General features: G+C 42.5%; 1 protein-coding gene across 16 annotated transcripts in view; it reads left to right on the top strand.

Annotated features, from left to right (window-relative positions):
• Positions 1 to 12815, top strand: part of ZNF618 (zinc finger protein 618) — a 179843-nt gene that overhangs the window by 131931 nt on the left and 35097 nt on the right. For 11 of the 16 annotated variants that reach the window (XM_062590847.1, XM_062590852.1, XM_062590851.1 and 8 more), the window contains 4 exons: positions 517 to 552; positions 1335 to 1412; positions 2482 to 2571; positions 10430 to 10618. In XM_062590847.1, the coding sequence (XP_062446831.1) occupies positions 517 to 552; positions 1335 to 1412; positions 2482 to 2571; positions 10430 to 10618 (393 nt within the window). The remainder of the gene's footprint in view (positions 1 to 516; positions 553 to 1334; positions 1413 to 2481; positions 2572 to 10429; positions 10619 to 12815) is intronic. The other 5 variants (XM_062590853.1, XM_062590850.1, XM_062590848.1 and 2 more) reach the window with 3 other exon arrangements.

Here is a 12815-nt window from a genome sequence, read left to right as displayed (position 1 = left end):
GTACAGCTGACGTTCTCTTGCAGTGCACCATTGCGAGCTCCATTACTCCTGCTGGGCAGCCAAAATGAAGTTACTTGGGCTGAAAGCCGTTGTGAGATTGAATGTGTCTGCTCCTGTCTGAAATGTGTCTTCATAGCTATAGTTCAGAGAACTTTACTTAGGGTTATGAGAGGGCCACATGTCTTGCAAAGACACTCTTTGTGTGAGTTCCTCTGAGGGGCTGTTTGCATCTCAGCAAACACAAATGTAAGGCAGTTGTGCATCTGTACTTCACATGGGGCTGTGTTAGTGTTAGGAAAGGGGCCTTGAAGATCTATGTATTTTAGGGCTGGGCATGCTCACATAGTTCCTATATGGATGCTACTGGGAAGAGGGACTGGGGCAAAAAGCCTGGCTTGGTTCTGTGGGGCTCAAATATGCTGAAGCAGTGTGTGAAATACAGGAAGAAAACAAGGCCATTTAAGAGGATTTAATTTTTGTTTTGTTTCTTCCCCTCCTTCTTCTATTCTGTGTTAGTTTTTAGTGTGGAAGGGGCCCCAGAAAACCGGGCAGGTAAGCTGAGATCCTTTGTGTGCTTTATTTCACAAACCTTTTCAAGTATTCAATAATTCAGGCACAGCAGGCCCGATTCTATAGTTGAAGACTCGAGGAAGTTTTGTCACTGATTCCAGTGGGAGAGGAGCATCCTCTCTACTTCCTCCAGTGTGTACAGCTGGTAGGTTGATGCCCAGCCCTAGTAGATACTAGGCTTTTGTTGTCCGTACAATTGATCAGGCTTCTGAAAATCAGAGAAGCAGGTGTTTCATGTCTCTGGTGATTTAGTGAATTGTTCGAGGCAAAAATTAAACTACTTTCTAAAATGGGTTGGGTTCTCATTTGCTGCTAGCTGTGCTGTTAGATGGTAGAATGTCACTGATCAGTATTTGTTAGCTGACTTGCTTGCAAACTGCATTCCCATGCCCACTTTCAGACAGAATAACATCTTTAAATGGGAGATGCACTGGAAGAAAATCAGAAAATTGAAATCAGTCTTTGAAATGTGTTTCTTCAATCTTCCTCTGGTTTTGTTTTTGTTTTTGTTTTCTTTTTTAGTATCAGTTAACTGCAAGGTATGTTTTTGGGTTGGGGAAGGGCGCTGGAAAACCTTCCTGGGGCTCCTGAGGAGGAGGAGGGCCAAGTCAGACAGAGCAGGCACTGTGTTTGTAATTCATGCCTTGAAATCTTGTTACAGATTGAGATGTCATTACAGATGCAGGAGCATTCAGTGCCCATGCAGCTGTAGAAGGAAAACTTGAGGCTGTTGTCAGCTCTCTGCTGGTTCTGTTCTCTTGCAGACCCTTATGACCAGGCCGTCATAGCAGCTGATGAAGTGAAGGAGGAGGAGCCGGAACCATTTCAGAAGATTGGTCCAAGTATGAATTATTATATAGCTTCAAAGATTAAAGAGACAGCACAATAGATTTCTGGTTTGGTGTTAGCTGGAGTGTCTCTATGAAAACCAGAGAGAACTGCATGATACAGAGCTGCTGGAACCTCAGGGATGCTGAAGGGATATGTCTAGGTTCAAATGAACACCAAATACCAGCAGCCCTGGCCCTAAGAAGTGCAGCTTGTGATGTTTTCTGCTCAAGAGCTCTACAGAGAGAAGATTCAGGAGAAAAGCAAATTGGCAGCTGTTAGAGGGGGACTTGAGAGGTGTTGGCAGAGCTGACAGGTGATTGCCTGCACACTATCTTTGTGATGCATCCATCAAACAGATGAGAGTGGGGGAAAAAAAAAAAAAGGACCAGACTTTTCCCAGGCACCTCTCTGAAATCTCCTCCATTTTAGAAACAATTGATTAACCCTGGGTTTTACTTCGGTTTGCAGCTTGCTATTGGTTCTGTACTTTCTAATATTTGGTTGGAACAGGACATGCCTGCCATTGCACAATAATATTACTGCATTATTTCAATACCCCCAAAGCAGGAATTAGCACAGTTGTTGCAGGAAGGTTCTTCCTTCTGCAAGATAAATCTGCAATTCCAATATAAAAGTTCTGTAATTAGGAATCAAGGTTAACAATTCTGTTTCCTGATTCAATTGTTCCTGTCATCCATGCATCACTGGCTGGCTGTAACCAGAAGACAAGACTGTGTCATCTGTAATACAGACTTTAGAAGTGGGTTCTCTCCCTTGTTTTGCACACTTACCTACTGTAATTTTGGGATAACCTGTGTAACTTGTTCAGTTCTACTGGACTTTTTATATTCTGTCTGTCACTGTGGGTATTTGCTTTAATCTCTCTGTTAGGGAGAAGTGTGGGTGAAAAATAGGGCAGGTAAGTTCCCAGTGTGTGGGGAGGATGCTTTGGTGTTTTTTTTTTTTTTTAATCACCTAGCTAGTTCTTGTATAAGAAGTCAAGAAGTTGATGGTTGTATGAGAGAATACTGTCCTCCTTTCTGATTTTTTTTTCCTTTTCTTTTAATTTCATCTTCACAGAAACTGGCAATTACACCTGTGAATTCTGTGGCAAGCAGTACAAATATTACACTCCCTACCAAGAACATGTGGCGCTGCATGCACCTATTAGTGAGTATCCTGATGAAGATCTATTTCATAATGAACTATGATTTACAGTGGTTGATGATAAACATGAGGGTTGCAGTAGAGATTATCATTCTTATGGATCCTTCCATTGGACCCTGTGGGATTGCATCTGGCAGATACCAGATGATGTGCTGACCAGAGCATTTTAACACCAAGCTGGAGTCTCCTCTTAGAGAGACACTATTACTGTTAGTTAAGTCTATAAAATCACTGAATTTTTAACAAAATCCATGCAATTCTTCTTGAGGGCTTGATGTTTTGTTTTGTTGTTTAACTGAAAGTTCTAGTACCTAAAGTGTGCTTAACAAACCAATGCACAAACTTTTCTAGACTCCCATAAATAATGAGTGAATATACATGCTAGAGGAGAAACATCATTCTTACAAGCTTCTGAGAAACTGTTGCAGACAGTGAGTTCAAACTGGTTTTCAAAATCATGTAAATTACTGTGGCAGCTTGCTACTAAATCACAGGCAATGAAATATTTATTTCAGGGAGCTCGGGAAAAGGCAGTTCTCAGCATACTACACGACATCACGATCTGCACTCTGGAGGGATACTACGATCTGCACTCTCCAGACAAAGGGGAGGTTATAATGAGCAATTAAGCATAATTCAGTGAAAAATTCTAGTAAAATAGTAGAGATACATTCTGGCTACATGCTGGTATTGGATGCTTTAAAAGTAAGCAGAGAAGTTGTTTGCTCCTGAACTTCATGCTTCTTTCATAGCATCACCCTGTGCTACATTGCGATTTTAATGGTATGAGCCAGCATTGTTGCTGTTTGCTCTTTTGTGTCTGTCCAGCTGCCAGCATTGAGGCTGATGATGAGGACGGATGAGTTTAGCTCATCAGCTTAGTGGGCTTCCTTAGCTGCTCATCCACAGCCAGCAGAGGGAGCACATGCTCCTCCCTCACCAAATTCAGCTTTAGTTAAGTTTTATTATAATAAGGTAGTTTTGATTTTATGTATACGTAGAAGTAAAGTGGGAACATAGTCCACCAGGCCATCACTTTTAAGGTAATCAAGTCTTGGTGGCTCCTGACAGCTCCCATGTAGGTTTTCTGGTGCATGGAGGTGGACCAGGATGATGGAAGAGGTATGTGGCACAGACTGCCTTTGTGACTACCATCAGATTTAATCTTCTTATCTCCCATCTGTCCAAGGAAACTGTCTCAATGCCTATGACTGCACATCTTACAGTCAATCCTAAACATCCTCACACCCTCAGCCTCCATCTCCCAAAGTAGATAGTGTTCTTAATGCAGGTGTTTGCAGGTCCTAAGAAAACCTGGTGGTGGTGATGATCAGCAGTAGGTCATTCTCCTAGTAAAGATGGACTCTAAAGCACCAAGGCTCTGGTGACTTTAGTCCAACCTTGTGCAGATAGTGAAGGGGACTTAGCAGTTGTATGGCTAAGGAGCAGTATATGGTGAGGACCATGCCTGGAATCTCTGCTCAACAAGGACAGATTCTTATCTTCCCATTATATCCCATTTCAAGAGGATTTGCCACTAAGGCTATCTCTTACCCTCCCAAGCACCTGCAGTAGGCTGCAGCTGCTGGTTCCAGCCCAAGCTATCCAGCACAGAAAGCACAGCTAGTCTTCTGTGAGAGTTGCTCACCTGAAGAGGTTCATGTGGGTCTGACTGCAGATACAGATGGACCACACAGACACTGCCATTCTTTCTGTGCAGAGTGCCGTGGATCATCTGCCCAGTATGAGGCTAAGGGTGTGTCCTGTGACTCTGATGCCCACTTTTTGGCTGCTGGAGGCCTGTATTTAGGGCAATCTGAGACTATTATATGTGGGAAGGCAGAAAGCCATTTCACTGGGTACAGGAGAGCTGCTGGGTGAAAACCTGGGCCCTAAAGAGAGGTTAACGAGTCAAGACCTCTGCTGTCTTGAGCAAGAATTTGTCATGCAGGATGGTGTGGATTCTCCAGTAGCCATCAGTTTAGGAGGAGGGGGGCTCATTGTTGAAGACTGGGATAGATGCCATTCTAGCACCATAGTTTCTGCATTTGCCATTGCGAAAGAGTTGCCCTCTGCTGCAGGCCAGAGCCAGCAGTCACTGAGAGAACATGTGCAGAGGGCTTCCAATCCTTTCTTTAACTCTGAAGACACTTCCACTCAAGATACTATTTTCATAAGCTTTAGCCTTCTCCTCCACAGACAATTTTTGCATTTTGTGCTCTCCTGGTTGCCATGACCGGTCAGGTTTATGATTTACAGTGGCAAATCACAAACCCTAGTGAGCATACAGGAGAAGGTTTCGTTATCTCCCAAGGCAGACTGGCCGGAACATATTTGCCTTTCTACTGCTTGTACTCTGCTCTTCTTATAGACCAAGGTCCTATGAGGTAGCTGTAAGAAAAACCTAGCTTTTGATGCAGTGCAAAACTGGCTTTTCTCATTCCCTAACAATCAGAAGAAGTAAAGATAAGACTCTGTCTTTACCCTGGCCTTGTTCTTGTGATCATGAGGCAAATGCTGAAATGTTAGCCTTAGTGGGAGCAGGTAAGGAAGGAGCTTCAGTGTTACCAATCCAACTTTCTGGGTCTGTCTGCTTGAGTCCATGCTTCCCTTCCGGAGTCTGTCTTTCTGGTTTTCTGCTATAATTATTCAAAAATTATTGAAAAGGGCTAAACAAGGACTCCTGTTTTGCAGGGTCCATGGGGCCTTCCAGGATAATTTTTGGTCAGTGCTACGGAATATCTATTCTCTGGAAAACAGCTCTGCTATGTGAGTCCCTGGAATTGTTAATGCCAAATGTCTGCTTCAAAAGTCATCCTTTGTTAGTGAGGAGAAGGGGCACTTTCTTATGCTTGAAATTGAGCTATTACTATTTTAGAATACATCTCTATGCTGTTTTTTTTACTCAAGGGCCACCAGAGGCCTATTCATCCCTTCTAAGAAGGGTGTTGGAGCTTTTTTCCAACAAACTGAACTGCAGGCACATTCCTTGTCCCAGTTTTAGAAATATTTCTGAACACAGGTGCACTTGGGAAGGTTCAGAGGCCTCTTTCAGCCCTTCTCAAGGCTCTGTCTGCGCTGTAAGATGGAACTGATTCAGCCACATTGGGAGATGGCTGTGCTATTGTGCGTGCTCTTAGACTGTCTGTTTACAGTGCAGAGAAAAACCAGTGCATTCAGAACATGGGCTGGCTAGAAAAGCCGCAGAGAGTGGATTTTAGCTTGCCAAGTTCAGGCTTTAGGAGTACATGCTTGCCACATCCTCTCCTGGTAACTGCAGACACAGAAACAGACTCTGCAGTCACAGAGGTGTGTGCTGAGAGCTCTAAAATCTCCACAGCTATCCACATCCGTTGCTTCCAGGACAAAAAGCTAACATGTTATCAGGACATTGAGAGCACAAATACGCCTTAATGGTCCTGACCAGCATCATCTGGGGCCTCCACCCACATCCCCTGTGCATGAGTCAGGAAGCCTCATGCTGAGGCCAGGACCTCAGTCCCTGCCACAGCTACACTGTACTCCCACTGAGCTCCACTCTACTCCTACTGCTGCTGGTCTCTAGCTCAGCCACAGCTATGCCCGTGCCTGGCTGAGAACCTTGTTGATCTGGACCCTGACCCATTGATTGACTTCCCAGCATGACCTTGGCCCTGTCTTGCCCCTGTATGAACGTGTGCAGCAATCACTTGGTTTTATCTGACCCTTGTTATCCTCGCGAGACCTGATCCTGATCTTGACCTGTGGATTAATTTACCAGCCTCACTGCGGACATGCCTCATCATCACAGACTTACCTGATGATCTGGACTTTTAGTTGTACCTCACCACCATCTCACGTAGGAGCACTGAGATGGAGCCCTTGCCTGGCTGCTGGCTCCCTGTCCCTTAGGGAGCAGTCCGTCCTTGCTACTAGCCCAACATACAAGATGCTCAAGGAAGTTCACTGAGCCTGTCTATTCAATTACTCTTTTTTTTTTATCATGAAAGAAACTAGATTATTGTTCATCAAAAGTATTTAAACACTTCCTGTATTTCTTAAAAGACAGTTGCTATCATGACTTTTCCATTAGGGAAAGGGATTCTTTGTTGGTAGCAGGTCTATTTTCTACTAAGAGTGCTGCCAAACTGAGAAGAACACAGATCCAGCTCCACTGGCAATAGCTGTTTGTAAGTATAAAAAAAGTTAAGAATTTAATAGATTTGAGCTCAGAGCTTTTCCTGTGGAAGGTCCTGTTTCCAATACCAGAGGTTTCAGCTCAGTGTACTGAATTTCAGTCCATTGTTAAATAATCTCTTTACGTTATACTCATTAAAGGTAAGATTTTTTTCCAGAAAAACTTCAAATCCTTCCAGAGATGATGGCATAATTCTGTCTGATCCATCCTAATGGCTATTCCAGCCATACTTCCATACCTATTTTGATAAGATTTTTCTGAAAAAAGTTAATATGCCAATTAATCAGAACACTTACCTAGAATAAACAAAGTCATAAAATCTGATACTTATTCCATTATATAGTGAATAGATTTATGCATCTCTCAGAGAGACATATTGAAATGGCTACCAGATTATCTCCTTCATTGTCAGAGCTTGACTTAGATGATGTCCAAAGGTTCCTTCCAACCTCAACCATTCTGTGATTCTGTGAAGTATACATTTTAGGGAGGCATCCAATCTAGCTGTTAAGAGTGAGGAAAAATACACCAACCCGTTAGGTAGATAGATTTATTACCCTCACTAAGTTAAAGCTAAAAATATTCAGCTCCAACTTGCAGACATTGGATCTTCTTATAACTTTGTCTGCTAGGTGAAGGAAGTCCGTGCTACCAAATTTCTGCCTTTGTTATACCTTTGTGTACCCTGCCATCAAGTCATTCAATAGTGACCAACCTCCCAGTTAAGCTCTTTAGCTTGCCTTGAGTGCCTTGAGATTTCCATTGTAAGGTATGGTGTTCTTGTCCTCTATTTATCCTCTTGCCTTCTCCTCTGAATATTCTCTAGTCTATTAACAGTCTTTTTGAATGACATGAACCAGCACTGGATCCCATGCAAGAATGCAGAGGCAATGTTGTCTTCCTGATCATCTTTTAGAGTGCCCTGTTTGTACACTCACAGATTGTCTCAGTCTTTTTGGCTACAGCTTTACTCTGGAGGCTCCTCTACAGCCATCATGATCACACACAGCAACCACCAAATTCTGTGTCCTGTTGCCAAGCAGGAGTTTGAATATCATCTGTCTTTTTTAGCCTACTATGTGCCATTTCTGTGTGGCTGTAGCACAGTGCACTCATTTTACCAAGTGATTGGAGATTATTCAGCATGACTTGTTCTCTAAATTATGCACTTATTTACCTAGCCCTTGAGTCACTTAAAAACACTTTTTGTGAAGATTGAGGGTTTTCCTTCAGGTGACTGATTTTTAGAAAAAGGATGAGGAATTGATCCTTCTCTAAAACTAACACTATGTGATGGGGATGCACAAACAGCTTGATCTTCTCAATTGCTCTTCCTTAACCAATATATGAGCCTCAACTGGGGCAAATCTGATGTGCTTTCTGAGAAAGTTTAAGAAATTCCACAGCAACAGTTACGGGATCGTCTGTCCATGATGCTGTCTCCAGTCTTGCTGTCTAGCTGCACACTTTAAGGTAGGAGGCTTTTGTAACCTTTCAGCAAATCAGTATTTTTATTTGCATAAATATCTTGAACTGGGCCTTTTTATCAGCCTGAGGCCGAGTATTTCACAATGAGGACTTAGCTTCAAGAACAGAGGAGTTATGTGATCATCTCTACGGATGTTGCTTAATCTTCAAAAAGAATTTGCCATCTGGTGAGCTAAAGACTAAAACATTTTCTTCAACAGATTTTTAGCATCTTCCAGACTGCTAGGATTAATGTTCTTTTGATCCTGTCTATCTTGCTTTGCTGGCTTGACCTTTGTTTTAACCTAGTGTTGGATGGAGCAGCTTTTTCTCTGGGCTTTAATTTGAGCTTTATACCTGGAGAGGGCTAAGAATAAAGTCAGGTCTGCTGCTGCATCGCAAGTTTGAGGCCAATCTGTTTATCCCAGATACAAGCCATGAGATACTTAAAAAAAAAAAATGGGGAAAAAAGCCATTTTTGGAGATCTTCATAGTACTGAGATTTCACCTTTCAGATCTCCCAGAGACAGAACAGTCTCTGGGCTGCAGAGGATTTGTGATGACTTCGTTTGTAGCTGACTCTGATGGCTGATTACTGCTTCTCTTGTTTGTGTAGATGGGTAATAACGCAACAATTGGTGGGAATAGGCCTCTTGGGAAACTAGTTGACATATACACAGGAAATTGTCGTATCTGACTAGGTATTTACTGGCAGTTTGGCAGCAACTGGAGGAAGATTTATCCATGGGGATTGAAATGAAGCCTAGGAAGCACGAGCAAGCCTCCTACCTATTCAGCTGGTCTGAAACAAAGCAGAGAAGTATCTTGACCTAAACTGCGAGAAAACCTTCTGTAGGATCTCATGCAGAAGTACACTAACATTTACAAGAAGTGACATCTTGGATCTGTGTAACAGATCAAAAAAAAAAAAAAAAAAAAACAAATACTGTTTCATTTGAGTATCACTTTGCAGACTGCTTTGAATGTACACATCACCACTTTCAAATGCTACCAATCACTGACAGGGAAAGATGAGAGCGGTTCACAGTGTGAGGTCTGTAATGTCTCACAAGATTTTTCAAATGAGCATCCAGTCCTAACCTGGGTGACTTTTTTCTCACCTGGTTCAAAGAAAGGTTTCTGTGCTGCCATGGCAGTCTGTGATTGAGGATTGCTCAATGTAGATAAATATTTCTGAGTTAGACTCCTTAAGGTGAACAGATGCTGTTGTTATCTCTTCAAGTTTAGGCTTCCAGAGTATCACTTGGGTGTAGAAATTAATGGTAGTGAGTTTGGTAGTGGGTTATGGGAACCTTATATCTTAGTGATTCTCCACAGCAGATGCTTGGAGTGGGACTTGGCTTCAGAGGCTACATCCAAATTTCTATGAAAGAAGCCACCGAGGAATGAAGGGGGTTTTTAGGTGGTTTCTCCATTTTTGTGAATGATTTTTTTTGAATTCATCCAATGGGACTGGACAAAGGGCTGTGCTTCCAAAAAGTTTTCATATGACTTTTGGCATTGAAAATTCCTGATAATCCTCACTGTGCATTGCAGAGACTGAAATGTCTTCTTGTAGATTGGGGTACATTTGAAGAGTGTATCACAGTAATACTCAGAATTTTTCTATGACTCACCAGCACTTGTTTGGAGATGGGAGCCAAAAGACCTCTCCTGACCTACAGGATGAGAACTCTTCCTCATACTTCCCTCCCATTACCAACAACCCATTTTTCTTTATATTCGGTTAGAGAGACAAGGAATGTAGCTGGACATCTGTAGGACATATGTAAGGCTCAAGGATAAAAAATTTAACCTTCTCCCCATTTAGAGCTCTTGAGTAGCATATTAGAAACCTGCTCTGCAGGTTCAGACTTACTGAAGTAAAAATAGAGCACAGAGGTGCAGGTACGCCCCAGACACACCATGGCAATCAACTAGGATTCCTGGATGGATGGGGTGATTCCTACTGGAGGAGAAGTGGGTTGGTCATGTAACAGTTAAAGGTGTGGAGGGGAACTAATAAGCTTTAGGAATCTATCCCTTTGGGTGATGGGAAAACAATTTTGTTATATGGGATCAGTGGATCCATAGTCTCTGCAGGTCCCCATGCAAGGGATTCATGAGCATGGCTATTAGAAAGCAATCCTCCCGGAGGATACATGGTCTGGGAGCTGACTGACTATCCAGGCACTAGTTCTGAGTGTTCATATCCAGAGTTCTCTCGATCTCCACTCTTCGTGGCAGTGAAGACACAGGCGAGCCAATCCAGCAAAAAAACACCGCCTTCAATAAACCGATGTTCCACCCTCCTGCACCGCACCCCCACCGGTGTCCCACCGGCATCCCAATCCCAGATGTTCCGCGCTCCAAATTCTGGATCCCCAGGAAGCAAGGCCATCACAGGTACCAATTGCCTTTCTACCATCAACTTTCTTAACTGCTTAATGTCCAATCCTGCCCTGGGTTGGCGTTATGACCCTTCCTGGACTCAGTCTGCTCCATCCATGACTGTCCTAGGAAAGCTATTCCCAGAAGCAGTTGAGGGGATTATATCCTTTGGCACAATACAAATGAAAATTTAGATTAGCAGTAGGTCTTTTCAACCTCTTTCCAGTGGCAAGTATTTTTTAAAGCATCATGCTAATGACAAGGCACAAAAGACCCTGTTTCAAATCCTGGTGTCACAAACTGAGGAGAGCTTCCTGACCAAGACTGGCTTAGTGGCTTGTCAAGTATGGGGATTTTTGTTTTGTTTTCAGTTTTGTTTGGCTTTTGTTTCTCTCAGATGATATTTTCAGGGTTAGGCCTGTGCCTGGAGAAGGTCAAATGGAATGGAGTACAGGTGTTTTCACAGTCCTCCATTCTTCACAGGAACTACCAAGAGATAAGCTGGGCTCCAGCAGCAAAATGAATGGTGCAGGACTGTAACTGGAGTCTTCTGACACCATCATAAGAGTTACTCCTTCGCATGTCCCCACTTGCTCCTTCCAAATGAAATCAAATATATATTAAAAAAGAGCCCTCAAAAATAACTATTAATAAATAAGGTGAGAGACATACAGTTCACCTTTCCACAAAGCAGGGAAGCATTCACTTAAATCTGTGGTATTGGTAGATATATATTCCATCTAAGTACAGAAGAAAGGCTAGTTAATCACCTTCTGTTTAAATGCCCCCAAAATGTTTGGCATGGACAGAAGTCAAAAAGCACAGGTAGGTGGCTGTGGTAGGAGAGACCACAGTATGCTGAACAAGGATATTTTTGTTAGATGACATACACATCTGCAGTTACCAGATATTACAGTGAATGACCTGTCTTCCTGTAGTTTGTGGGTCATGAAATTCCTTGTTGTTATTGCAGCTCTTAAATATTCATTTTATTTTATTACTAATTTGAGGTCCATCTAGTTATACCAAGTTAGGAGTTCAAGCTGAGGAATCTTTTTCATTGTTTATCTGAACTTATGACAGCTTCTTCCAGTTTCATGTCTCTTACACAAGCAGAAAGAGCCTAAATAGGAGTCTTCCTGGGTCAGAGGCCAGATTCGTCTCCTGTCTCAACTGGGAGATGTTTTTAGTAATAGGATTTTTTTTCTTACTTCTCTAATCAAAAAGTATATCAATGTAAAAGTAAAAGTTAGAGCTATTCTCTCACAAATGGAGAAAGGAATCACATGATGCTTGAGCCTGATACATTGATCTTCAAGAAACTAGTTTTAGTCCCAGGGTCTGCCATGTCTCTTTGGTAGCATCATTTGCATGGTGTCTTTCAAGGTAACATCTTGCACAGATGCAGTCTGAGCGGCTTCTTGAATTTTTGATACAAATGCATTGACCATAACACCTATCAGGAAGACAGTCTCCAGAAAGGATGCCTTCCTAGAGTTTTGATTAGAGATGTTCCATATGGGCCTGAATAGTACCAAAGACATTGGAGTACCACTCCACCAGTGATACTTGCACAGACATGAAGTGGAGTAGTACTGATTTTCCCAGTGCTGATAGTTTTACTTTGCATGCAAAAGGTTCAGATATGAGGAGAGAGCAATCTGACTTGTGTAAACTGCCATTTCCTTTAGGGAAGGACAGAGCAAGTGCCAGAGCATTAGACCTGTTGTTTTTCTCACTGCCAGATTGGCCAAAATAAAAAGCATAGGAGTTGAGAGAAAAAACACCATTTAATTTTTCTTCTAAATGTCTTTGGAGGCGTCCAACTTGCTTGCACTTGTGACTTAAGCCAGGATTTGAACCCGGGTCTCTTGGAGGTGGAGCGGAAAGGATAGTTTAATCCATTTTGCCACAGTCTGCTCTTCCCACTGTGCCATCTGATTTGCCAGTTGCTTAAGGCCTCTCATTCCTATCTCTTATCTGTGAAGGGGTATGGACGAGATAATGTCTCCTGGTCCTTTTCAGCCCTGTTTTATGTGATTCTACGTAACTACTGAATTGATTAACAAGTTCTCCTGTTTTCCTGTATTTTGGGAACAATCAGGAATGTAATAGTTGGAGAATTCAAGGAGCCTGTTCAGCACTGGAAGGTTTTGACCAGTCAGTAGTTAGTTATTCACACTAAGGACAGACGAGGCTGTATTCATGGGCT

This window comes from Rhea pennata, chromosome 18 (assembly GCF_028389875.1).
Source record: "Rhea pennata isolate bPtePen1 chromosome 18, bPtePen1.pri, whole genome shotgun sequence".
Classification (NCBI taxonomy): Eukaryota; Metazoa; Chordata; class Aves; order Rheiformes; family Rheidae; genus Rhea; species Rhea pennata.
This window is presented reverse-complemented; position numbering and strand designations above follow the sequence as displayed.